Genomic DNA, 24,909 nt, shown 5'->3' on the forward strand with positions numbered 1-24,909 from the left:
CGGATCTTGAGCCGAATTATAATGAACGACGATATGTCTCGGCTGTACCCAGCTAAATTCCGCTGGTTATATCTCAAATTACGACTCAAAGATGCTTGTATCTTGGACAGACTGCCATTCCACGTATACCAATCCGCGAATGGACAGAAATAGTAGCTCCTGCCCCGCGTTTGGAAGAGCAAGTTGTCATAGACTGAAGCATGACGTCGATCCCACAATTAGAACGTCTTATGGTACAAAATCCCACGCGGCTACCCGGATGTCATCATTCGGATTCAGTCTTGTCATGCCATCGGGGCCGGGCCGGTAGATTCAGTTGGTCGGAACCCGCCGGGCCGGTTGACCCACATCAAATGGGGCCGGGCCGGCCGGGGAGCGAGGAAATTCCCGCTCTATCCCGCGCGCATGATGGGATAGAAAGGTAACCTGGAGTACCCATGACTAATAGAATGGAGCCGAGGATAATTCTCGATTGATCGAGCCCGCCTGCACTCGTAAAGTGTCGACTTAAGGGAAGTTGTTTCGACTGCGGGGTTGTATATAAACTGCCCTCCGTAGTTCCGAGGTATTCACTAGCGCCAATATCTCCTGCATGAGCCTCGGTGGATTTGATGCACGACCGGCAGCCGGATCGCCGTCGATTCGCGTCCCCGCAATGCTCCGAAGCTCGGCTGTCACCGCTACGGGAATGGGGTGATCCAAGGAAACCAAGAAACATGACCGAAGACGGCGGGATATATAAAAATAAGTTCCCGTGTTGTAGAGTCTTAAACCAGCTATTCCACTTTTCTTCCTCCCTCCCAATAAATCGCACAAAGCCAGACATAAGCGCACATCACATCACTGAAGGCATAAAATGACAGGCGTCTTCGCAAAGCTCCAGGACAAGAGCCTGCTGGTTTCTTCCGGTCTCGTCGCCGGCGAGTGGAAGAATGGCCAGGATGGCAAGACTTTCCCAGTCTACGAACCGTCAAGCGCGACGGTCCTTCAAGAATGCGCCAACTTAAGCCGGCAAGACTTCGTCGATGCCATCGAGAGCGCTAAGAAGGGGTCAGCCAAGTTCCACGAGTCAACAACAGCAAAGGAGCGAGGTGCCCTGCTCAGAAAGTGGTTCGACTTGGTTATTGCCAACGCTGACGATTGTGAGTGGATTTGCAACTTTAAATAACCACCTGCTCAGGAATTGACATACTGATGCCCTCTCAGTGGCCTTGATCCTTTCCTTGGAGAATGGCAAGACCTCTGCCGAGGCTAGAGGCGAGGTGGTTTACGCTGCCTCGTTCATCTCTTGGTTCGCTGAGGAAGCGACACGTTCGTACGGCGACACTATCCCTTCATCCTACGCCAACACCACCGTCTTGACATTCAAGGAGCCAGTGGGGGTCTGCGGAATCATCACCCCTTGGAACTTCCCAGCAGCCATGATCACCCGCAAGATTGCCCCGGCCTTTGCGGCGGGATGCTCAGTCATCATCAAGCCACCAAGCGAAACCCCTTTCAGTGCACTGGCTCTGGCCAAGTTGGCGCTCGCTGCTGGAATTCCGTCAGATATCATCCACGTGGTGCCTACCAAAGATAGAGAGGCGTCGATGGAGCTTGCTAACAACCCCATTGTGAAAAAGCTTAGTTTCACTGGGTCAACTGGGGTCGGCAAGATGCTCACTAAGGCTGCGGCGGGTACGATGAAGCGCGTGAGCATGGAGTTGGGCGGAAATGCCCCCTTCATCGTCTTTGATGATGCGGATATCGATCAAGCTGTCGAGGGTGCTTTGATTTGCAAGTTCAGATGTTCCGGACAGACATGCGTGGTAAGTTTCTCCAAAGGTAATGATATCCTAGAAGTCGGATTAACAGATATCCTCAGTGCGCAAACAGATTGCTCGTCCACGAGGCGGTCAAGGACCAATTCATCGAGAAGCTCGTAGCCCGCGTAAAGCAGTACAAGCTCGGTCGAGGAATCGACGAGGGCGTTACACAGGGCCCCCTCGTTAACGCCGCTGCCGTCCAAAAGGTCGACGCCCACGTACAAGACGCGCTGAAGAAGGGTGCCGTCCTTCACACAGGCGGTAAGGCACCAGAGGGGCTCAAGGGGTACTTCTACGAGCCTACAGTGATCAGCGGAGTCACAACCGACATGGAGGTCGCACATGATGAGACCTTTGGCCCGCTGGCGGCTATCTTCTCCTTCAAGACGGAGGCAGAGGCCGTGGAGCTGGCGAATGCTACAGAGTACGGCCTTGCGGGCTACTTCTTCAGCAAAGACATCTCCCGAGTCATGCGTGTAGCGAGACGATTGGAGTGCGGCATGCTGGGCGTCAACACCGGTCTCATCAGCGCGGCGGAGGCACCGTTTGGTGGTGTGAAGGAGAGTGGACTTGGCCGGGAGGGCAGCAAGTATGGACTGGCAGAGTACCAGAACATCAAGTCTGTTACGATTGGCAACCTTGGCTTCAACTGAAGAGTCATGGCATGTTGGCTTCTGATAGTGGGCAAATCTGGGGCTTAGGGCTGGGCGTTTACTCTGATGACATAGTCTGCGGGATGGTGTATTGGCATAAAACAAAAATTTCGAGGTTTTGATTCAAGTGTTTATCCCATCTTTACGCCGTTATGATACAGCATGATGACGTCCGTGAACACATAGTTCCACCCCGCGCTGATCTCCCAATGCACAGACGAAACTAGAATCAGCCTACCCCGTGCTCAACTGTTGCCACGCATGTTTTTCTGATTTGACTTGGTTGAAAAGTTCTAATTAGACTCTTTGCGAGCAATTAAAAGAGATGGGGTGAAAAATCTAATCTTCCTGAATGATTTCATACAGTCTCCCGTAACTCTGCCCAAAACTCCAGACGTAACCGTTCCCAAACCATGCACCCTCCCAGAATTACCCCAGAAACAACAATCCCTATCCCAAAATTCCATTTCCATTACATACCGATGATGCAACCGACCTTTTTATCCAGCCATGACAACTCCGGTCTTGCTAGCTTGCTTTTCCAGATATCCCCGATGCTCCGGTTGAATGACAACCAACTCCGTTTTTGTTACGCCGGCGGCAACTGCGCCCTTTGCCAGCTCCTCTTCTATCCTCTTCAAACATTGGTTTGCTGGAGATGGCTTGTGCACTGTCAAGAGCTTGACGGCGCCAATGGCCTTCTCCAACGATTCCATATTTCCTCTGTACGATTCACAAGGGCTCGGGAGGGTAATGTCGACCTTTCCCTTGGCGAGACACCTCACTAGTGACCCGAGAAGCATACTGTTGCACTCCTCGGCGTCTGGTGAGCTGTGGTAGTATCCTTTCATGTATCTGCATCCGTCTTTGAGACATCGGTAAAGAAGGACGAAGTGGTCCAAGTAGGCCGAGACCAATGTTTGGCGGTGCTTGGCGATGGTTTCTGTTGACTGTCGTGTTAGCGATTTGACGACCTGACTGAGTTGATCGGCGGAGCAAACTTACCGAAGACTTCCGGGGGCCGAAGGTAGACAATCTTTTCGAGAGGAAAATTGTATCCCTCTGGCCCAGGTTTCCAGATGCGTGCCAAGTGTCCAAATACGATCCTTCCTTGGAGGTCAATCATTGACTCGTAGGTGATTTTCTTGTACATTGTCTCAAAGACTTCCGTGTCTCCCAGCTCCCAAGCAACGCATAGCAGATACGCATTGTCGGTCTGGTGCTTGACGCCCTGCATCCACGAGCGCGCCCATGGGCGAACGATGACGGTCATGTCGTACTTCTCCGTGATTGTGAGGACGTTGTAGAGACGCATCAATGGTAGCTTCTCCGGGACGAGGTTGAAGTGGCCATGAACAATGTTTAGTACGATTTCCATTGCTTCTGGTGAGTCTTCGGGCAGGTCGACGGCCCACTCTCCAGCACCCTCTACCGGACGAGCCTCAAGGAAGCGACCAAATAGCATGGCCTTCAGCACAGGAGAGCTTCGGCCAAGGGCCCTTGAGCAGACGACGAAATCTTGTGGGTGTTCTTCAACGTCGCCGCCGACGGAGAGTCTCAGGTCGCCGCTGTCATCGAGATAAATGGTCGGCGCTGAAATCAACTGAGCCACTTCCTCTGTTGGCTCCGTCACTTCTGTGATCTCAGTCACCGATTCCGTGACCACCATGGTGGAAGAAGCCATCTTGCTAGCGATGACAGCTCCATCGAGGGTATGATAGGGCAAGGAGAAGGACGCGCCCCCGAAGAGGCTGTTGGCCGGAGCTGTTGAACACATCGCGAACTGGCTATACGATCATCTGAGGTTTCGTCCAAAAGTTCTGCTCACAACAGACCTCGTGAGAACGGGTGAGAACGGAAGAGCGACGGGATCGCGTTCAGTTTATCATTACTTGACGCACGCGCGAGATCTAGGGTATCACACACCCGACGAACGAACCGGGATGTCGTCGCTTCGGCAGAGGCATAAAGGGGACCGCAGATCACAACGTTGATGCTCCGATGACATGACTAGTCTTTGTTCGGGAATCTGTCCCCTCTTTTTTCTAACTTTAGGCGAGAGATGGGGGGACGGCGCAAGTTTTTGGGACGAAAGGTTGCTTAAACAATGCGTTATACCTGTTGGTCCCAATGACCGTTTGCTGCCCGACCGGGCGAGATACTCACGGGGCATGGACCCGTTGAGTGTCAAGGCATGTACATAAATGACAGTAATTAGGAAGGGAAATACATGTTATGGAAAGGAAGGAAAGCAAGCTGCCCTCTCACAAACGGCGGTGCTCCAGCGCGGGTGCAACCCTGGGAACCTTGGAAAATCGTAATATTGTCGCTTTCAAGAAAATCCGGGTTCTTTGTGAGATGCAAACAAGGAACACGGTGGAACGGAGGTCGGAACAAGCAAGATGTTGAAAAGCAGGGCAGAAAAACGGCGTTCGGACCCTTGCTCGGCCAGGATGGTGGCCCCTTTGGTTCCCGTTACGCCAGGGCGGTTATGTGGGTGTTGTGGTCCCTTGCTTCCGTACCACACTGCAAACAAAAGAGGCCTGGCGATGAAACCCCGGGCGGCTATCCTGACTCGGGAGCCCTGGTGTTATTGCAACAACTCTTGCGACGAAGAGGCATAGCTTGCTGTGCGAGGTCGGTTTGGCAGCACGAGCCGATGTGAGACCCTTTTAGACCTCTGCTATACCGGATTGCAAAACGTGGTTGTCGTCATTGCACGTTTCCCGGCAAACCCTAACCGTCCTGAACTTTTTGATATGTCACCCCCTTCTTGACTGGAGTTGAGTCCGAGGTTTCCTAGCCCATGAATCGTCAATAACAGAAGTACAAGATTTCTTTTGCGCCGACTCAAATGCCTGAGCCTGGGCTACCCTGGATGAGTTTCCATATAGAAATCTTATCAACTTGAAAGTTGGAATATCTGGGAACGGGTTAACCCCCGCAACCCCCGCCTTCAGGGTCCTACACACCACAATGGGAATCGTATCATTTCCTACTTGAGCCGGCAGGGCACCCCTCCATCTGCAGACTGTCCCAATTGAACTCCGAGCTCCCCTGCGCAAGTGCCGTCCGTCTCCAACCGGGTCTCCAAGGCACGCGACACTAAAGAATTGCGACCGCAAGCTTGGCTTTTAGCGTCGTTCGGGCGGAGGACCCGAAGTCTTGAAAGTAGCGTGATATTCCGGTGAGAGTTGATGACCTGAGAATGCGACCTTCCCTACTGGACAGCATTGAAGCCAAGTTTTCTACATTGCCTTCTTTTTTTACTTTGATAATCTCGGTGAGCCGGCTCGGAATCAAGGCAGCACCAGTGTTCCCTGTCTATTATGTCCCGGTCAGCATGACTGACCTCTTGCGTCTCCACAAATGTGCACGACATTCTTCGTTTCCACATGATTAAGGCTGTGTATTGTGCACTAGGAGGTCCCGATGTGGAGATGTTCCTGGAAGTCAAGGGACGAAAGAGGGGCCTAAGGGGAAGACGTCCACTTACTTGGTCCTTATGGGTATGTTTAAACTCCCTACCAGGTAGTGTGGGTCTGACCAGGGCAAAGCAGTGACTCTCAATGGCCAAATTTCTGTTCGACGTGCACAAGAATCTCGAAAGTAATACTGCTGATGTAATCGCGAGAAGCATGGGCGAAGATACCTGACAAGGGGGTTAAACTTTGGCCTGATACCGTAGTATACAGCTCTCCTCTTTTCTCGTATGGTAAACTTGGCAGAGAAGCGCTGGGGATTTCGGTAGATGCTTTTTCTTGGTGGACCACAACAGCTTCTGCTCCCTCCTTTGTTTTGACACGCTCCAAAGCGCCAGGATCGTCTGGTCTCACATTCAACGTCCATTTACACTGTTTATTTTGTAATCTGAGGCACCGAGCGCCTCGGACCGACGGGTTCAAGAAAGAGAGTTGGATGTCGAGTCGAGTCGCGCATACCTTACTCACGACGTGCATTTGAGCAGCTCTCATAAAGCACAAGGGCGGCTATTGATACGCCTTCCTTGATTATGTGGACCTCTGTAGGTACTAGATGACTTGGAGTGCTCAAGAAACTGAATAGTACGCCGATGTGAATGGGCATGTCAGGTTTCGAATTCGTCGTGTCACAATTTGAAGTACGACTTAAGACTCAGGAAGAAGGTATCGAGGATATGACGGTTACAACCCTACATGGTCAGCTTTTGATCTTGAATGTAGAGGTACATGCGAACGACTACAGATGCAGATGTCTTGATGGTGATAAAACACTCTGTCGTGAGTCAGAGTAGACTAATAGTCGGCTTGTCCATGCTGGCAGCAGAAGTTCCATGCTCCTAAGTGTTAATCGTGAGGGTTCCATATCAGATGGCGTGACCCCGATGCAGCACCGGGCACAGCAGGACACTTGTGGCTCCAATATCACATCTCATTATTCTGCATGGTGTCTGGGGTCTAATGCCCAAATATACTTTGTTCTGCTACCTGCAAAACACAAGGCTGGACTTTCCACCGTAGGTACTCGGGTATTACTCACCAGTCCCGACTTCAACTACCTTCATGCATCCAATCATATGGTGCATTCGATCGATAATGCCACTTGGCCTCACACTTTTGGGGGTGTAGCAACCATGGGTAATCATCTTTGACAGCTTAAAGAAACGGCGTTTACCTGCTTCGTGCTATGCCAGCAAGCGACGGCAACTCGCAGGATAGCGAGGATCACGCAACTGTTTGCAATCACTCTGAGCCAGTTCATCTCTGTGCTTCCATCGTGATGACGTCTGATGTGGCACTGAGACCAGCAACTTGTCTCATCAATGAGATACCTAGCTATTTTTACCCTCCTCTCTTGGATGACCTGTTGGGTTGGTTTGACCTTCAACCCGTCATGTTGTTCTCACTACGTAACGGCCATCTGAAGTTTGAATAAAAAGACACCGAAGACCACGCGAAATCGGCCATACCAATCACTTCTGCATACTCACCCTGCACGAAATATTTTGCGAGCTGTAGCAACTGATGACCGTGCAAAGTCGAGACTGAAATGGATCGTCTCTGGGCATGCATCGCCACGCGGGGGATCTTCAGGAACACGGACACATGTCACTGTATGTTTGTTTGCCAGGCTTCATTCTTTCCCCGATTGTCTGCGTGTTATCGATCGCCTCGCTTGATCCATCTGTGTTACCCGAGCGAGAAATCTGCCCCTTTGTCCCATTTGAAGTGAGACTGTAAGAAACATGGCACCGGGTAGGCGAATGGCAGGTTAGTTTGAACTCCGAGTTCCTTAAGCTGGGGTGACAGATGAGATATCATGTCAGAAAGGCCCTTGTCACTGGGCAAGGCGTTGGAGGTGTTTAGAAACTCTTTGTCTATGGTTTTTTATCTCTCGACCAGTTACACTCATGTACCCATAGCCTGGCCCTCTACTCCATCTGCTGGGACCAACAGGTACACGAGGTAGGTAAGGATAAGACGTTTGCCGAGATACAGCAAAGCTATGGTACCGGGACTTCTAAGCGACACACATTACATCACTTTGATTGAGCTCAAGTTGTCATGTGTTCCGGGGACTCGGTCTTTTCCAAATTGGTGGCTAGCTGTATGAATGCAAGCAAACACTCGACAGCAGTGCATTCAACCAGACTTTTGAATCGCAAAGGACGGCGGAGAAAGTTGATTAAGTGACTTGTGATGCAATTTGATCACACGAAGACAAAGGGATCTTTATTCACAGACGGCGTTCAGAAAATGATAACTTTACGCCCATGTGCTGTTTGGCCGTCAGAGTTCCAGTGTAGATACCTATGACGGTACGTACCTAGGCAGCCCGATGCGGGTGGTTGATTCGGACTTAGGAGAAGCATTTCAGACTGCGCAACGCGCCATCTCGCTTTAGCAAAGGCAGCATTGAAAAAAGGCTAAAATGCCCCTGCTTGCACTCATAAACGCCATCATGAGCCCATGACGGTTCGGCAAACGTCAAGGCAGACAGATGGACGAGCGTGCCTCAGCTTCTAAGCTTCAATGCAGTTGAGAAGCTAAGGTGCCAGGTGCCTGAAGGGAGGCAACCGTGGGGTGAAAACCTGCCCTGCACGCGAGCAGGGGGCTTTGACCCCAGGGCGGCTGTGAGTGGCTGAGAAGGTTAAGCGAGACGGCAGTCACACTATAACGTCCTTGTATTGGCCCGTGCTCAGCTGTCGGCAGTGACGTGCGTTTAGGCTCGATCAAAGCTCCCCCTCGACGCGGTTGACAGCCCATACTGAACCATCTTTCAACCATATTTGATTTCATCAATCGAGAATCTAGAAGAACTCCGAAATATCTGACGAGTACCTTACAACTGAGATATGGCATCTTGGGTCCTGGATAGGCCTCAGATCAAATAAAAAAATGCATCTCGTCTTCCACCAGAACTCTCGAACTATCCATCATAGGTTACTCCGTCGAGGATGAAGACGCCACCATGGCTGCAACGGCGCTCTTTGGCCGGCTTTGACTCACCGGCATCTGGGGCTGAGTAGTCCTAGATTCCCAAAGTCAGCACATACGCACAGTACCTTTGCCTTTACAGATTGATCGGGTCAGCCACTAGGACAACGCCGAGGCCAATCTCATGCGCCCATGGGCCGCGAACCAATCTGCCTCGAGTCCTATCATCTGCGCCATTGTCAAGCCTGATGCAGCTTATGTGGCATAAGCTGTCAGGCTTCAGGCTTCAGCATCAAAGCAACAAGGCTGCCATTTGAAAAAGGATTGATCTTCTTGATTCATCCCATCTCTCATCTCACCATCTTCACAATCTCTGCTCGGTTCGGATCCTCAGCCTTGGATCTTCCACCATTTCCATCCACAACGCAAACGAATCGCCAAGATGCACCTGAGCGACATTCGCGACGTTTTCGACAAGGAGAATCTTTCGGAAAAGGCATGGCAGTTGCGTTGTAAGCTTCTTCCCCACAAAGAAGAAGTCGGGCGCCCCATTTCTGATATCGAGGGAAGTCTCTCCGACGACGACCCAAAGAAGCAGCAGTCGCCCAAGAACCCAATCTTTGGCATCGATGCCACCGTCAAGACCTACTATGAGGGCAAGAACAGCTGCAATGGCATCTACGACTGGGTCGACTTCCCTCCCAAGCAGATGAGCAAGAAGGTCGCCGAAAGCCAAGACCGGCCCGCCATCAAAGTCTACAAGATCAAGGACATCGAGAAGCCTGTTATGGCAGGTCGATACTCCTTGACCTATCACCAAATCTCTATCCAGAACCCGGCCCTCGTCGCTGCCCTGGAGCCCATCTTCAAGAAAGAAGATGTTCACCTTGATCCTAGCGATACTGCTACCTTTGAGGCCCCGTTCCGACCTCTCTTCTTTTGCTACGATGAGATACTGGACCTGTACAAGACGACGGATGACAGCTCTCTCAAGGGCTACTTGCAGCTCCTAGTACGGACCCTGGACGATATGCTCGGCGAGACACGCGAGAAGAAGCGCAAGCTCCAGGCCAGCGGTCTAATCAACTTCAAAATGGCTTGGACTTACTTCCCGCGAAACTCCGTTGTGTACAGCAGCGCTCAGAACACGGAGCTGTTGTGCAAGGTAGAAGATACATCGTACGAGAGGACTGACCAGGGCGTTTTCCTCAACATCAAGTGCAAGATTCTCACATTCAATGGGGAGAGCTTCGTGTGGTCCGACCAAGAGCTCCAGATCCCAAAGTTCGCGGGGAACCGGCCGATACTAGAGCTCACTCATTACCCTCTGCATTTCCATCTGAACAAAGAGGAAATACTACAGAGAACCCTAACGAGGGGCAAGAAGGTCTTGGATCTTCAGGGGTTGACATATTGTACCTACAACGGCATTGCCATGGGGCCGAAGAGCAAGCACAATGTAGAGGGTAGAATTCTCATTGATGTTGTCGGGTTCAACAAGTACGAACGGACTCAGGGCAAGAGAGAAAATGACGACGCTGAGACGCGAAGGAATCGTGTGACTAAGAAGCGCATTATCTACGATGATCACAGCGAGCCAGAATTCGAATCGGAAGGAAAGGAAGCGAAGAAATCAGGTGTCGAAAACGGGAGACATCTTGGGGAGAAGGCGCAGCTGAAGAACAAGGAAGAGATGCTCGCCCGGCCGGACGACCTCGTCTTCATGTCTCCACTGATTGAGGGGTTCGCCTTGAAGAACAAGCTTTGGCGTAAGTTGCCCAACTCCAAATTCCTAGTTCAATTTATTAACATCTACAGTCGGTTTCTACGTGGAGGACATCGAGCCCATCGTCTGGAATGCCCAAGCCTACGATCACCTCGTCTATGACGAACAGCAGAAGGACCTAGTCCTATCCTTCGTCGAGAATCACGGCCACGCGAACAAGACCGCGATGGAAGATGTTATCGTTGGCAAAGGCCAAGGCCTCATCATCCTCCTCAGCGGCCCACCGGGAACTGGCAAGACACTCACTGCCGAAGCGGTCGCAGACAGAACTCAACGCCCATTATTCTACCTGCAGGCCGAGGACCTTGGCATCAACCCATCGACGCTAGGCGAGAAGATCAAGCGGGTATTCGAGATGGCAACCGAATGGAACGCTGTGATTCTACTTGATGAGGCAGACGTGTTCATGGCGGAGCGGAACCCCAACGACATCGCGCGCAACGAGCTTGTATCAATCTTCCTGCGCGAGCTGGAGTACTTCCGGGGAATCATCTTCTTGACCACGAACCTGTACAACACCATAGATACGGCGTTTCGGAGTAGAGTGAGCTTGCACTTGTTGTTCAAGGCGCTGAGTCCGGATGCAAGGGAGCTTATCTGGCGGAAATTCCTTGGAAGGTTGCCTCAGCAAGAGCTAGGTGATGAGGGAAAAGGTCCAAGGAAGCTGCTCACGGACGAGGATATCAAGGAGCTTGGACATTGGCAGCTCAACGGCCGTGAAATTAAGACGGCTGTCAAGATGGTTTCTAAGTGGTGCGATCACAAGAACTATGAGATGAGTCTGGCTAGGCTGGAGAATGGCATTCGGGTGACAAGCCCACATGCTTCGAAGCAAAAGGAGTCGGATGGTGACGATGATTTGTATAATTAATGACGAGTTGAATCGGAACAAACTTGGATATCGTGGTCGATTGTTTTCACATACCGCAGCACACAGTTTGGAGCTTTCTTTTGCTGTCGACTTGAACAATCAGTGCTCCTTCATGTAGACGCTTCCGAATCTGGGGTTCGGGGTCAATAGGTGCACCTTCCCTCAATTAGCGTGCAAAGTACCCGGCGCCGGCCCCACAATCCACTAAATCAACTTCGTCTCATGAACAACGTCCCACGGATACGTCTCCCTTACACCCCAACAACACCACACAAACAATTCGACCCATTTCTCCGGATATCTCATTCGTGGTACAGATATCTTGGCAGAGCCTTTCAGCTTTTTCAGGAAAGATGACAGACATGGACGTCGATTCGACTATCAATCGACGAACCAACACCCGCACTCTGGCGAGCCCACCAGCTAGGGGCACTTCGACGCCAACGAGAGCATCCAGACGCTTCCGTTCGGCTTCTCAAGCCGAGGCTGCTCGCACATCCAATGCATGCAAGATTTGCCGGGACAAGAAGGTCAAGTGCTCCGGCCAGCGTCCGTGCAAGTATTGTGCCAAGCGGGGCTTGGAATGTGTGTTTTCCGCTTCGGAGAAGAGGAAGCTGTATTCCGTCTCGTACGTTCTGCCCTTGGTCCGCCGACGGTGTTCACGGTCGACATCAAGGAAGGTGCCGAAGTAGCTAAGAATGATGTTACATGATACAGGCAGATTAGGGAGCTCGAGGACAAAGTCGCCTATTATGAGCGACGAAGAGGAGAGAGGTCGGCTCTCGAGGCCGCTTCTTCGACGCCCCCGGCTACAGCACCAGCACCAGCACCGGCGTCGTCATCAGCGCAGCTGCACGATGTCGAAGATCCTTCGAATGGGATCACGGTGATTCATATATATGACGATCCAGATGGTAACATCCCATGCCAATCACCCGTTCCACTGGGCCAGCCTGGGCCGATAATGTCTCAGTCAACATCATCTCCCACACTTGAGAGGACGAGAACTTCCGAGGCCCAGGCCCAGACCACATCATCACCTGCTCGTGCAGGTAGAGGTAAGTGCATTTTTGAGTACCGTCTACCAGGCGACCTCCCGGGCCTCGGATACTAATCCCGGCGAATAGCAATCGCACCCGAGTCCGCCCTCTCCTCAAGCGAGACCTTCGGGTCCGAGATCAAGACACTCCTCGTTTCCCGGTCCAATCCCGGCTCTACCGCTAGTCCGCGGTCCACCGTCAACGCCGCGACTCCGCTTCCGCATATTGACAGACGCGCACTAGAGATTGCGATCGGAAGTCAGTGGCCGCCGGAAGAGGAGGCCCACGCGATGCTCGACATCGTCGTCTTCAACGTTGGTATTTCGCAGCAGCTTTTCGACGTACGTGCCTTTTCGGACAATCTATCCGTCTTGTATCACGAGTCCAGTGCCAATGCGCGGTTGACAGAGACCTGGATTGTGGAAGCACTGCTTGTCTTTGCGGTTGGGAGGCTCTTGCAGGGACGGGATGATGAGGACGGAGAACTTCCGGGGACGATGTACTTCAGGGAAGCAGTAAAGAGGACGCCTTTGCTGAGTGATTTGCGCAAGCATGGGACTATCGGGATAGAAATCATGGCTTTGACCGCATTATACCTGCAAATTTCGGATCGGAAAGATGATGCATATCTGCATGTAAGTTGAGCCCCAATTGGAGCCGGGAGTTACAGCTGACGCGTGTAGTCCAATACTGCCTTACGACTCGCCATCAGCCATGGTATGCATCGATCCAACAATTCTCAGAATCCACGCCGCTCGGAAATTGTCCATAGGAACAGGTTATGGTGGTCTATCTACATGCAAGAAAGGTACATCCCCACCGTGAGGCCATGTACTGGCGTTAAGCTCCCATGCAGCTAACTTTTTACCTAGGAGGTTATGCGCCGCAGGCGGATTCCCCATGTCCATTGAAGACTACGCGATAACGACAAAGTCCCCGTACGAGGTACTAGGATTCCCATCCGCCACAGCATTGGACGTCAATGTTCAAGCGGCGAGGATAACCGGAAAGATAACCGCCAGTCTGTTGCATCGCATCCCGCATGTGCTGGAATGGGACTGACTCCATGATAGCAATCTACTCACAAAGAGACGAGCCTGAGACGACTTTCATCAATAATGTCCAAGATATTCTACACTCCCTGTACGAAGTGGAAAAGAACATGCCATCCGAGTACTCGATGGAGATCAAGCCCTCTGGGCTAACCGTCGCAGGACGGCCCTTCATTGAAGCCGCGACTACAGTATCAAGAACTAGCTCCAGCTTGCATATTTCGGTCTACTCGGTACTCGAAGGTCACTGCCCATAGCCAAAAGATGTTTACTGACACATGTAGGCTGTAATACATACCGTTCGGCCAATCCTATTGTACATGGCTCGAAATAGTCGCGACCCAGATCGCGAAGACCACAGCCGAGTTAGGCCTGCACTCGTACGACTTGCAGAGATTTGTGTCGAGACAGCAAGCAAGATTCTTGTCATCCTGCAAGAACTTCGGAAGAGTGAGATACTTGGTAAGTCTGACTTTCCTTCTCCGATACGCTTCTTTTCGTTGACAGCATTTGGTACATAGCAAAGAACGCATTTCTCGACCTAGACGCAACATTCTCCGTGGGATATGTGTTTGTCCTCGTTCAAGCCATAAATCCTGGTAAATGTCTTGGGCACAAAGGTATCGACGGATCAAGGGCCATTCTCAGGTACCTTGCCGCCCTGGGTAATCGACCTGCAGCCAGACGCTTGGCAGAACTCGACCAGATGTGTTCGCATCTCGCCCTACCTGTCTATCAATCTAGGATCCAGGCCCCCGAAGAGTCATTCATGGATCTTATGGCGCAGCCCTTTTCATTCTCGACTAGCTACAGAAACAGTGATACGACTCCAGAAGGACCATCAACAAGTGAAGGTTCGGCAATACCGAACATCCAGGGACTATCAAGCGTCCAGGATAGCACTGATTCAACGTCGGAAGTCCAGGACATGGATGGCCAGCACGACTTTGGCTTCAGTGGCGCTGACTTGGCGAGTATACCTCTGGAGGGCGAGAACAGCCTGTACTGGGTCTACCACACCCCCGGGTTCTCGTTTACTGGAGTCGAACAGACGGATTGGGAAGCTTTAGAGAACCAGATTCCGTGGCAGCAATGATAGCTGAATCCTTCAGCCTCCAATGGAATTCAGTCCACCGCAAAGGGCCTGGTACCCGAAACCGACATTTTCAACGTATCCCGGTGACTTGTCAATGTGGAAGGAAGCTGTTCTACCGCGGACACGTCTAGTTCAACGCCATCAGTCCAGGCCCGAAGAACCTGACATGTAGAGGTCCTCGGGTGTAGTTCCCGAGGGCAAGTGGACCCGCGGTCTCTGCCCCGCGCTACTTGCAAACGATACAAGCGGCCGATAGTAGGGGACTCTGGCTTCGTATCCCGAGCGACTCGCTGAACTGCACCTCTCCAGATTACCGGCTTGCGTAGAGTCTGGGGTGAACCCCGCAATCCTCTGAGCTCCATGGTGAATCAAGCGCTTCCCCAGATAATCACCCCGGAATTGGGAGCACTAGAGAACGAGGAAGCAGGCATCCGGGCTACTTAAGTTCCCCCTGGCTGTCGATTTTGTTTTCAGTTTTCTAGACCTGAGACTTCTGACAGGACACTATCTTATTAGGCCTCCACGCTCCAATCTACTGGGCCGAAGAATTGACATTCACCGCCGACTACTTGGCTGTGCCACCTTACTGAAAGATAGCTTCCGAGTTTCAACAACATTGACTTGGAAGTTGGCGACTGAAGTACGACGAGATGGCGAATACGAAAGAGGATCCGCAAACCGTTATGGCCGAAGAGCTCGAGATGGCCAAGAAGCAAGACGGAGAACATGTAGCATTTGAACAAATTAGCTCCGAGGAAGAGGCTGCTCTCGTTCGAAAGCTTGACCGAGTTCTGATGCCCCTGATGGCTTTTGTCTACTTCTTTCAGTGTGAGCATCTCTCGATCCACATTATCACGAGCCTTCGGACTGACCATACTCCCCGATAGATCTCGATAAGCAGTCCATCAACTACGCCTCAGTTTTTGGCCTCCGCAAAGACCTCAGCCTTTCAGGCCAAGACTTCTCCTGGATTATTTCCCTTTTCTACTTTGGCCAGCTTTGCTCCGAGTATCCCGCCGCCTACCTCATGGGCCGTCTCCCTATAACGCTCTTCGTCGGTGTTACAATCATCGCCTGGGGTGCCGTCGAGATGACCCTCGGCGCCACGCATAACTTCTCAGGCCTTGCGGCGGCTCGCTTCTTTCTCGGCTTTGCCGAAGGCGCCGTCTCCCCGGCCTTCATCATCATCACATCAAACTGGTACCGCCGTCGCGAGCACCCCATCCGCGTCGCGACGTGGGTGTCCATGTCAGGTGTTTCGCAAATTCTCGGCGCGCTGATGATGTACGGGATCGGCGGCGCCGCTAAAATGGCGCTGGAGAAGTGGAGGGTCATGTTCCTTGTCAGCGGCGGGTTGACAGCGGCGTGCGGCGTTGCCTTTTGCCTGCTTATGCCGAGGGATACAACTACAGCGTGGTTCCTAAACGAGAGGGAGAGGGAGATCGCGACGCGGAGGCTGGCCCTTGATCGTGGAACCAGAGACCGCGCGGAGTTTAATACGAAACAGATGTATGAGGCGTTGAGGCAGCCCACGACGTGGTTGTATTTCATGATGGCGCTTTGCATCACACTGACGACTCCTATTCTCAAGGTAAACGCTTTTCCTTATCCTTTTCCCAGCGAAAACGCCTAACATTTGGTTAAACAGTTCTCCTCTCTCGTCGTCAACGGCTTCGGCTACTCCCCCTTCACAACAATGCTCGTCGGCCTCCCTGGTGGCGCAATCAGCTTCGTGACAATCTGGGCCAGCGCCCTCATCCCGCGATTCTTCCCAGGCACGCGAGTCTACACCTCCATCGGTCTCTCGCTTGTCCCGCTCCTCGGATCCGCCATGCTCCTCGCGCTGCCACTGCACGGCGCAGAGTGGGGCATTGTGGCAAGCACCTGGCTCGCTGCTTGCTGCAGTTCTCTCCTAAGCTCCACGGCGTCAATGATGGCGTCCAATGTCAAGGGGAATACCAAGAAGAGTGTGGTTAGCGCTGGGTTCTTTATCGTGTACTGCGTTGGGTGTATTCTCTCTCCGCAGGCCTGGACGGAGGGGGATGCGCCGCGGTATACCAAGGGGTGTATACTGAGTATTGCGAGCTGGGTGGGGTTAATCATCACGTATGCTGTGTATGGGGTTGTTGTGAAGAGGGAGAATGCGACGAGAGACCGGCTTGCCGCGGAGGGAAGATATGAGTATGATGTTGGTGGCCATGATGGAGGCGCGGAGGCGGTGCAGATGGGTGTTGCGGTTGATTCTGACTTGACGGATGTGCAGGACAAGGCGTTCCGTTATAACTTGTAAGACTGAGCGCGAGATATGCGTCTCTTACCGAGAATTGATGGAAGATGGCTGGAACTTTGTACGCATTTTGTTCCGATTCACGCTCAAGGTAGAGTTTGGCCGACATTCTAAGGTAGTTGCAAGTTTATCTTGTTTACGTCCATCCGTTACCAGTACCTGCCTTCTCAGAGCCCATCTACCTCGAGGGAAGTCCATCGCTTCTATGAAGGCAGAGACTTGCCGGGCTACTGCGTCTTCTTCGTCTTTGCGAGAGTCTTCTTGCGCTGCTTGATCATGTAAGTGTACATGGTGTAAGACCCTAGACCCAGATGCGTGTATCAGCATCCAGGAAGCAAGTTATGGGAAGTCCCAATAAGGGGGTGGGAGTAGGGCTTACCGGGGATATACAACAGCAAGCAAAAGTAGAACAGAGGCGGGACGAGAGCGCTGATGCGCGAAGCGGGTTCGACGGCGAGGTAGAGGAGCCAGAATTCCGAGGCGATGCCGATTGGGTATAGGGGGTAGAACATGGTGTACCTAATCATGGTTGTCAGTTTCGACCGTCCTAGGTCAACCAAGACACCAAAAAAACAAGGGCTTGCGTCAACGTACCGCACCCAGACGAGCGCATCAGACGCCTTGCCGTGGAGGTTCAGAGCCAGGTAGGCGTAGCGAATGGAATCGGCCGTCGCCCAGGACAGCAGGAGGGTTAGGTAGGCTGTTGAGGAGGCTGTGGTGGTGGGGAAGCTGTAGCAGACCATCCAGACTATGATTGTGCGGGCGACTACTTGGAGGGCTGTTGTGCCTACGGGGGATTTGACGAGGCCTGGGGGTTGGGTCAGTTCAAGTTGGTCTTGCGTGCGTGATGTCTCATGTCCCTGGCATGATGTATCCAGCAGTGTAGTTTGAGAAATGGTGGAGGTAGGGAGTTGGAGTTACGCACCGACGGCTGAGTGGACCACTTCAATGAGAGTGAGCGTCTGCACCCATCGCGAGCGAGGTTCTGCTGCAGCATAGACGGCGAGTTTACCATGGGAAGTGGCGGTGGAGATGACGGTGAAGAGGATTGAGGCCCATAGTGCTGCGAAGAGTGTGTTGTAGAGTGTTAGGTATGCGACTCTCGGGATGCTGCCGCTTTGTTGTGAATCTTTGGCAGCCATTGCGCTGGCTGGAGGGGTATGATATCGCACGAGTCACGTTATGGCTGTGAATAGCCTCAGTTTTCACTTTCTGGGTGCATGTGAATGGAGGAGCTCGGGCCATCAATTGACTTTTCTTTTTTTTCCCCTCTGCAGATTCAGAGACCCCTGTCTGGCAGATGTGTGATGACTAAAGTTGCTACCTGCCTGTGCTGGCGCAGAAATCATCCACCGCGAAACCACAAGAGGAAAAGGAAGGAAGGAACCGCCGGAGGAGAAGAAGCCGTCTGGCCGGGTAAGCCGCAAGGGAGGAAGGAGAAGCCGAAACCCCCTGCAAGGCGGTACGTATCCCTTTGGCGCTGTCTTTCGGCTGTCAACTGCGGGCGATGAATTGGCCAATGATGCGGCGGTGTTTGGCAAGCTACGGATCCACTCGGGCAGCTCGTCCCGGGATGCGGATGCGGAGCCTTTCCGATTTCTTCCCAGAGGGTTACCGGGGGCCACCGAATGCGCCGCTGCTTTTGGGGCTGGTCTACGAATTGAGAGCTTTGGGCTACCTCTCTCGCGGGTATTGGCAATGTTGATCGTTTAGCAAATAGATGACTTTCCAATTTGAAATCGTCTTTTCTATCTTTGACCGTCACACATTTACTCCATGAAAAGGAAGCGAGGGGCATAACCAAGTCATTTTGAGAGAATGGACAGTCCCTAAGCTCCAATTGATCTCATAAGAGAACTGCAGGCAACGCAAGGTCCCAAATGAGAAAACAGACCTTCACAAAATCGATGTATGTGAAGATTGTAGTAAACTAAATTCAGGCCGTGATACATACCAGAGATTATTGAGATAGTCTAGTGACCTGCTTTGTGGTGCTTGCCATACGGAGCTGTTGATCTCTGAGGCTAAAGCGGCAGGTGATTCTGTCACAGCGCCTAGCAAAGCTCCAACGTCAAATTTACACAACGATTTTCCGAGTCCCTTTTCTCTAACCAGGGTCAAAGACTCATTCAACACCACCAGAAACACCCAGACTTGTCGTCGAGGATCGCCGGGCGCTCAACTACCACGCTCCTCTCCTCTCCTCTACCCACAACCGCCAAGATGATGCGCTCTCAGCTTCAAGCCGTCGGCCGCCTGGCCAAGCCCTCCGCGGCCTCTTCCAGACTCGCATCCGCAGCTCGCACCCAGATCACCAGCGCAGCATCAAAACCGACATCCACAAAGACGAGATCCCTCACAACCGCGACGCGCACCACCTCAAGACCGATCGTTCACGCCTTCCCCGCCCTCTCCTCCCAATACCGCTCCTTCAGCACCACCCGTATCCAGCATGGCGAGGTCATCATCACCGTCCCGCAAATGGCCGAGTCCATCACCGAGGGCACCATCGCCTCCATCGGCAAGCAGGTCGGCGACCGCGTTGAGGCCGACGAGGAAGTCGCCAGCATCGAGACGGACAAGATCGACGTCGCCGTGAACGCCCCGGAGGAGGGCACTATTGTCGAGCTCTTCGTTGCTGAGGGCGACACCGTCGAGGTCGGACAGAAGCTTGCGCGCATGGAGACGGGCGGCGCACCCGCCGAGAAGAAGGAGGAGTCTCAGCCGGAGAAGAAGGAAGAGCCCAAGTCCGAGAGCAAACCCGAGCCCGCCGCCGCGCCGGCCCAGGAGCAGAAGAAGGAGCCCGAGGCGCCCAAGAAGGAGGAGAGCAAGCCCGCGCCGGCACCACCCAAACCTGCTGCTCCCCAACAGCAGCAGCAGCAACAACAAAAACCCGCGTCCGAGGTTCCCTTTGGCGCGACGGGCTCATTCTCCCGCGGCGAGCGCACCGAGAAGCTGCCGCGCATGCGCAAGACCATCGCCACGAAGCTCAAGCAGTCGCAAAACATGACGGCCTCCCTGACGTGCATCGAGGAAGTCGACATGACCAACCTCATGGCTTGGCGCGCCAAGAACAAGGAGGCGGTCATGAAGCGTTACGGTGTCAAGCTCGGCTACATGGGCGCCTTCACCAAGGCGACGTGTCTGGCCGCGGAGCGCGTGCCCCAGATCAACGCCGCCATGGATACCGAGAAGGAGATCATCACGTACAGGGATTACGTTGATATCAGTATCGCTGTGTCTGCGCCTAAGGGTCTGGTTACGCCTGTGCTGCGTAACGTGGAGAGCTTGGACATCGTTGGTATTGAGCGTGGTGTTGCTGAGCTGGCCGACAAGGTAAGTCCCGCATTATGATTGTGCTGCAAAGAAGTACAGGCTTTCTAACGTTAAACTATAGGCCCGCAAGAGCAAGCTCGCCATGCCCGACCTCGAGGGCGGCAACTTCTCCATCAGCAACCCCGGCATCTTTGGCTCCATGTTCGGAACCCCCGTCATCAACTACCCCCAGGCCGCCATCTTCAACATGAACGGCATCAAGGAGCGCGTCGTCGTCGTTGACGGCAAGCTCGAGATCCGCCCCATGATGTACATTACCGTCACCTACGACCACCGCCTCATTGAGCAGCGCGAGGCCGAGGCCTTCCTTGGCGCCGTCAAGGGTTACATCGAGGACCCCTCCAGCCTTCTTCTCTAAACATGGAATAAGGTCTCTGTTTATTTGCGTTGAGGAGAGACAGTGTGCGAGAGAAGGGGCATAGACTGCGTACGACTATGGTTTCGTGTAGCATCGTGCCGAATTGTATTTTACTTTGTAAATGGGTGGAGGGATCGGATTGACAGCGTTGCCGTGCGGGCATTGGGGGCGTACAGTTGCTGCATCTTAGACATCTTAGACGGGGGCTCGGTCATAGATAATCCGGAGAATCCAGCGTCCAGCATATTGCCCGTTCTTCATTGCAATTGCTTTCAACTTTAACCACTCTTGGCTCGTAGAGGTCTGATGGAACTTGGGCTGTTATACCAGGCATCTAACAAGGTAGCATTAGGGGCGATAGTGGAGTCAGTGTTCAAGCACACTTGCCATTATGCCATCCAGTGGCTTCTGGCAGACTGCAATCCGAACGCCATACTCTTTTCAGCACTCTCCAATTGACATAAAAGAGATATGTTACCGTCGTTGCTGGCTATCCGGGTGAAGAAGCCGGAGGAGGCTGACTTTGGTTCACGGCGGATCCACGCAAAAGTCTCGGCTTCGATATCCGAGGGTAACTTTTAACCGCTTCCAAGCCAACAACGAGCAAAGCAATTGCCTGCGAGGAGCATCGCCTCGATATTGGTCTGAGATCGAGGCCAATTGTCTTCGGTACTTCCGAGTTGCCGATAGCCTGCCTGATTAGCCTACTCGGTTGACTTTCAACTCGAACGACGGCATAGAGATCGGTGCGCCATCGGCATGGGGTTAGTTACAGATCTTCCCCTCGTGTAAGCCGCGTATCGAAAGAGCGAGCATCGAGAACGGAGACATGTCACCTTGCCCTCAACTTGATTCTCCTGTCAATCGATAAGGTTCCAGATTCTACCATTCTGAAAGCTAATACCCATCACCAGTTGAACAACCGACACGATGATTCAATCCGCCTGCTCCATCTGTAAAGGCCATACACAACGAAAGCTCTTGTACATGAAGACCTCGTTCCTTCCTTCTTCGAGCTTCCGCAGCATCTCGTCCCCTCTCAGGAGAATCGGAGGACCAAGAAACGGCCCAACGTTCACGTCTACCAGATCATGTAGACTCGAGCCCTCGAGAGGTAGATCATATGCTACGGCAGCAGAAGCAGAGGAACCAAGGGTTCTCCCGGTAAGATTTTGTCTAAAAGTTCCTCGGTCATGCCTCCAGGATTAACGATCTGCGACCGCCTAGAGTCCTATAGACTCGTTCCTTCAGGGAGGAACAGCGAACTACGTTGACGAAATGTATCTTTCCTGGAAGAAGGACCCCGACAACGTCCATGTATCATGGCATACATATTTCAGCAACATGGAAGACCCCTCGGTACATTCGACGCAAGCATTTCAGCCACCGCCAGGCATAATCTCACCCAGGCACACACCGGCCATCAAATCGTCTCTCGGTGCGGATTCGAGTCACATTGTCGACTCTCTGAAGACACAGAATATCGTTCGAGCGTTCCAGCAATATGGCCATTCAGCCGCAAGGATCAGCCCCCTTGGCGACCTTGGCAACGCGACAGTCAAGCCACACGATGATATTCCGAGCACGACAAACTTGAGCAAGTACGGCTTCGCCGCCGCAGACTTGGACCGCGAAATCGTCCTAGGTCCAGAGCTTCTACCCCACCTCGCACAAGAACACAAGACGATGAAGCTCCGCGACATTATCGCCACTTGCGAGCAAATCTACTGTGGCTCCATCGGGGTCGAGTACCACCACGTCTCCGACCCCACCAAACGCCAATGGCTCCGAGAGCGCATCGAAGCGTACCATACCTCGCCCCCCTCCCCTGAAGAGAAGAAGCAGATCCTCGACAACTTGATCTGGGCAACGTCCCTCGAGCACTTCCTCGCGGCAAAGTTTCCCAACGAGAAGCGATTTGGCCTGGATGGCGCAGAGGGGCTGGCTCCCGGCTTAGCCGCTCTCATCGATCGCTGCGCAGAGGCGCATGGCGTACAGGATATCGTTATGGGAAGCTGTCACCGCGGGAGGATGAACCTCATGAGCACGGTGTATGGGAAAGACTACGAGACGCTGTTCCGTCAGTTTGCGGGCACGGAGGCGTTTGATACTTCAAAGGGCCAGACTGGGGATGTCAAGTACCACTTTGGCATGGAGGGCGAGCGGGCGACTGCTGGCGGGAAGACGGTTGGCATCTCCATGCTGCCGAATCCGTCCCACTTGGAGGCTGTTGATCCGGTCGCCCAAGGAAAGGCCAAGGCTGTACAGCATCTAAAAGACGACGTTGATCAGTCCAAGGTGATGTTCTTGGCTCTCCACGGCGACGCCGCATTTTCTGGTCAGGGGCCTGTGTACGAGACGCTCAACCTCTCGGCCCTGAAGGGCTATGAAGTCGGCGGCACAGTCCGGATCATTGTGAATAATCAAATCGGGTTTACTACCGACTCCCCAGACTCCAGATCGACGCCTTACTGCACGGACTTGGCCAAGTACATCGAGGCCCCGATTTTCCACGTCAATGCTGATGACCCGGAAGCCGTTGTGTTCATCAGCAAGCTGGCTGCGGACTGGAGGGCCGAGTTCCGTTCGGATATCGTCGTTGACGTCGTCTGCTACCGGCGGTTCGGACACAACGAGATTGACCAGGCCAGTTTCACGCAACCTGAGATGTACAAGAGAATTGCCGAACAGAGATCATTGATGGACCTCTACATTGAGAAGTTCATCAGTGAGGGTGGATTGTCTGCCGAAATGGCAGAGCAGCAGAAGACTTGGGTTTGGGAGCAGCTAGAGGAGAAGCTGGCAAGAAGCAAGCAGCCAGCTGAACGCTCTGTGGACGCTGCTTCTTCGGATTTGACTTCGGCCGCGGAGACTATTACTACATCCGCGAATGCAATCGACAAAGCTGCACTGTCGATGATTACAAACGCAATCACCAGCGTCCCAGAAGGCTTCAACCTCCACCGCAACCTCCAACGCATCCTTGCCGCCAAGAAGCAAGCCTTTGACGATGGCACAGTCGACTGGTCCACAGCCGAAGCCCTAGCCTTCGGAACCCTCCTCCAAGACGGCAAGTCCGTTCGCCTCAGCGGCCAGGACGTTGAGCGAGGCACCTTCTCCCAGCGCCACTCTGTCCTACACGATCAAGTCACCCACGCCGAGTACACGCCGCTCGACAACCTAGACACTCCAGGAGCAGGCAAATACAGCGCAATCAACTCTCCGCTCAGCGAGTTTGGGGTCTTAGGGTTCGACTACGGGTACTCTCTTGCTGCGCGAGACTCGTTGGTTATGTGGGAGGCGCAGTTTGGCGACTTTGTGAATAACGCACAGGTCATTGTCGACCAGTTCATCTCTTCAGGAGAGGCGAAATGGATGCTCGAGTCTAGCCTCGTCATGTCCTTGCCGCATGGGTATGACGGCCAGGGGCCGGAGCATTCTTCTGCTAGGCTGGGCAGGTTTCTGGAGTTGGGAAGCGAGGATGGGCGGGCTTGGCCCGAGGATTTGAAGAGGGCGAGGAAGGAGGGGAATGTGAGGATTATGTGTATGACGACGCCGGCGAATTTGTTCCATGCGTTGAGGAGGCAGGTTTATTCTCCTAAGAAGCGTAAGTTTACGTTCTCGTGAGAGGATTGGCTTGGAATTGTCTGCTAACACTCTCAGCTCTGATTGTTTTCTTTTCCAAGTCTCTTCTTCGACATCCCATCGCCAGGTCTCCCGTTTCTGACCTGATTGGCACATCAGCCTTCCAGCCGGTCCTCGAGGACCTGGAACACGGACGGGGTAACATCCTCCCCCGCGAAAAGATCGACCGTGTCATTCTCTGCAGTGGTCAAGTCTACGCAGCACTGCACAGATACCGTGAAGCAAAGGGCATCAAGAACGTTGCCATCACGCGCATCGAAGAACTCCACCCATTCCCCTGGTCCGAAGTCAAGGAGAACCTGGAGTCGTACCCCAATGCGCAACAGATTGTGTGGTGCCAGGAGGAGCCGTATAACGGAGGCGCGTGGCAGTACATGCGGGACAGGCTCGAGACTGTGATTGAGAATTCGGGTGTGCTTGGGGGTAAGAAGATCGTTTACGCTGGGCGAGGGACAGGGGCTGCTACTGCTACTGGTTCCAAAAAGGTTCACCAAGCTGAGGAGACCAAGTTTCTCGAGGATGCTTTCGAAATCTAGGTTCGAGACAGAAAGATGTACTGGTGAA

General features: G+C 53.0%; 9 protein-coding genes across 9 annotated transcripts; 7 read left to right on the top strand and 2 right to left on the bottom strand.

The window, feature by feature from the left end:
• Positions 1-856: 856 nt before the first annotated feature.
• On the top strand, positions 857-2,458 carry CABS01_02736 (uncharacterized protein; the record flags this gene model as incomplete). Its single annotated transcript, XM_060536114.1, has 3 exons — positions 857-1,142; positions 1,207-1,808; positions 1,865-2,458. 3 exons carry the CDS (start codon positions 857-859, stop codon positions 2,456-2,458), a joined length of 1,482 nt encoding a protein of 493 aa, XP_060394026.1.
• Positions 2,459-2,958: 500 nt separating this feature from the next.
• CABS01_02737 (uncharacterized protein) lies at positions 2,959-4,235 on the bottom strand (the record flags this gene model as incomplete). Its single annotated transcript, XM_060536115.1, has 2 exons — positions 2,959-3,401; positions 3,464-4,235. 2 exons carry the CDS (start codon positions 4,233-4,235, stop codon positions 2,959-2,961), a joined length of 1,215 nt encoding a protein of 404 aa, XP_060394027.1.
• A 2,307-nt stretch (positions 4,236-6,542) lies between these two features.
• CABS01_02738 (uncharacterized protein) lies at positions 6,543-7,372 on the top strand (the record flags this gene model as incomplete). The annotated part of the gene is made up of 3 exons (XM_060536116.1): positions 6,543-6,717; positions 6,892-7,074; positions 7,131-7,372. 3 exons carry the CDS (start codon positions 6,543-6,545, stop codon positions 7,370-7,372), a joined length of 600 nt encoding a protein of 199 aa, XP_060394028.1.
• A 1,944-nt stretch (positions 7,373-9,316) lies between these two features.
• Positions 9,317-11,531, top strand: CABS01_02739 (ATPase; the record flags this gene model as incomplete). Its single annotated transcript, XM_060536117.1, has 2 exons — positions 9,317-10,643; positions 10,693-11,531. 2 exons carry the CDS (start codon positions 9,317-9,319, stop codon positions 11,529-11,531), a joined length of 2,166 nt encoding a protein of 721 aa, XP_060394029.1.
• A 353-nt stretch (positions 11,532-11,884) lies between these two features.
• Positions 11,885-14,719, top strand: CABS01_02740 (uncharacterized protein; the record flags this gene model as incomplete). Its single annotated transcript, XM_060536118.1, has 8 exons — positions 11,885-12,159; positions 12,249-12,589; positions 12,659-13,206; positions 13,255-13,379; positions 13,444-13,592; positions 13,645-13,856; positions 13,908-14,085; positions 14,145-14,719. 8 exons carry the CDS (start codon positions 11,885-11,887, stop codon positions 14,717-14,719), a joined length of 2,403 nt encoding a protein of 800 aa, XP_060394030.1.
• A 683-nt stretch (positions 14,720-15,402) lies between these two features.
• On the top strand, positions 15,403-17,009 carry CABS01_02741 (uncharacterized protein; the record flags this gene model as incomplete). The annotated part of the gene is made up of 3 exons (XM_060536119.1): positions 15,403-15,547; positions 15,607-16,310; positions 16,368-17,009. The coding sequence occupies 3 exons, from the start codon at positions 15,403-15,405 to the stop codon at positions 17,007-17,009; spliced, it is 1,491 nt and encodes a 496-aa protein (XP_060394031.1).
• Positions 17,010-17,233: 224 nt separating this feature from the next.
• On the bottom strand, positions 17,234-18,148 carry CABS01_02742 (protein tyrosine phosphatase-like protein; the record flags this gene model as incomplete). Its single annotated transcript, XM_060536120.1, has 4 exons — positions 17,234-17,307; positions 17,386-17,525; positions 17,601-17,814; positions 17,932-18,148. The coding sequence occupies 4 exons, from the start codon at positions 18,146-18,148 to the stop codon at positions 17,234-17,236; spliced, it is 645 nt and encodes a 214-aa protein (XP_060394032.1).
• A 1,081-nt stretch (positions 18,149-19,229) lies between these two features.
• Positions 19,230-20,700, top strand: CABS01_02743 (dihydrolipoyllysine-residue succinyltransferase; the record flags this gene model as incomplete). The annotated part of the gene is made up of 2 exons (XM_060536121.1): positions 19,230-20,342; positions 20,404-20,700. The coding sequence occupies 2 exons, from the start codon at positions 19,230-19,232 to the stop codon at positions 20,698-20,700; spliced, it is 1,410 nt and encodes a 469-aa protein (XP_060394033.1).
• Positions 20,701-21,630: 930 nt separating this feature from the next.
• CABS01_02744 (oxoglutarate dehydrogenase) lies at positions 21,631-24,881 on the top strand (the record flags this gene model as incomplete). The annotated part of the gene is made up of 3 exons (XM_060536122.1): positions 21,631-21,864; positions 21,928-24,307; positions 24,364-24,881. 3 exons carry the CDS (start codon positions 21,631-21,633, stop codon positions 24,879-24,881), a joined length of 3,132 nt encoding a protein of 1,043 aa, XP_060394034.1.
• Positions 24,882-24,909: the final 28 nt, after the last annotated feature.

This window comes from Colletotrichum abscissum (assembly GCF_030869225.1).
Source record: "Colletotrichum abscissum strain IMI 504890 chromosome Unknown Scaffold_5.1, whole genome shotgun sequence".
NCBI classification, from domain to species: Eukaryota; Fungi; Ascomycota; class Sordariomycetes; order Glomerellales; family Glomerellaceae; genus Colletotrichum; species Colletotrichum abscissum.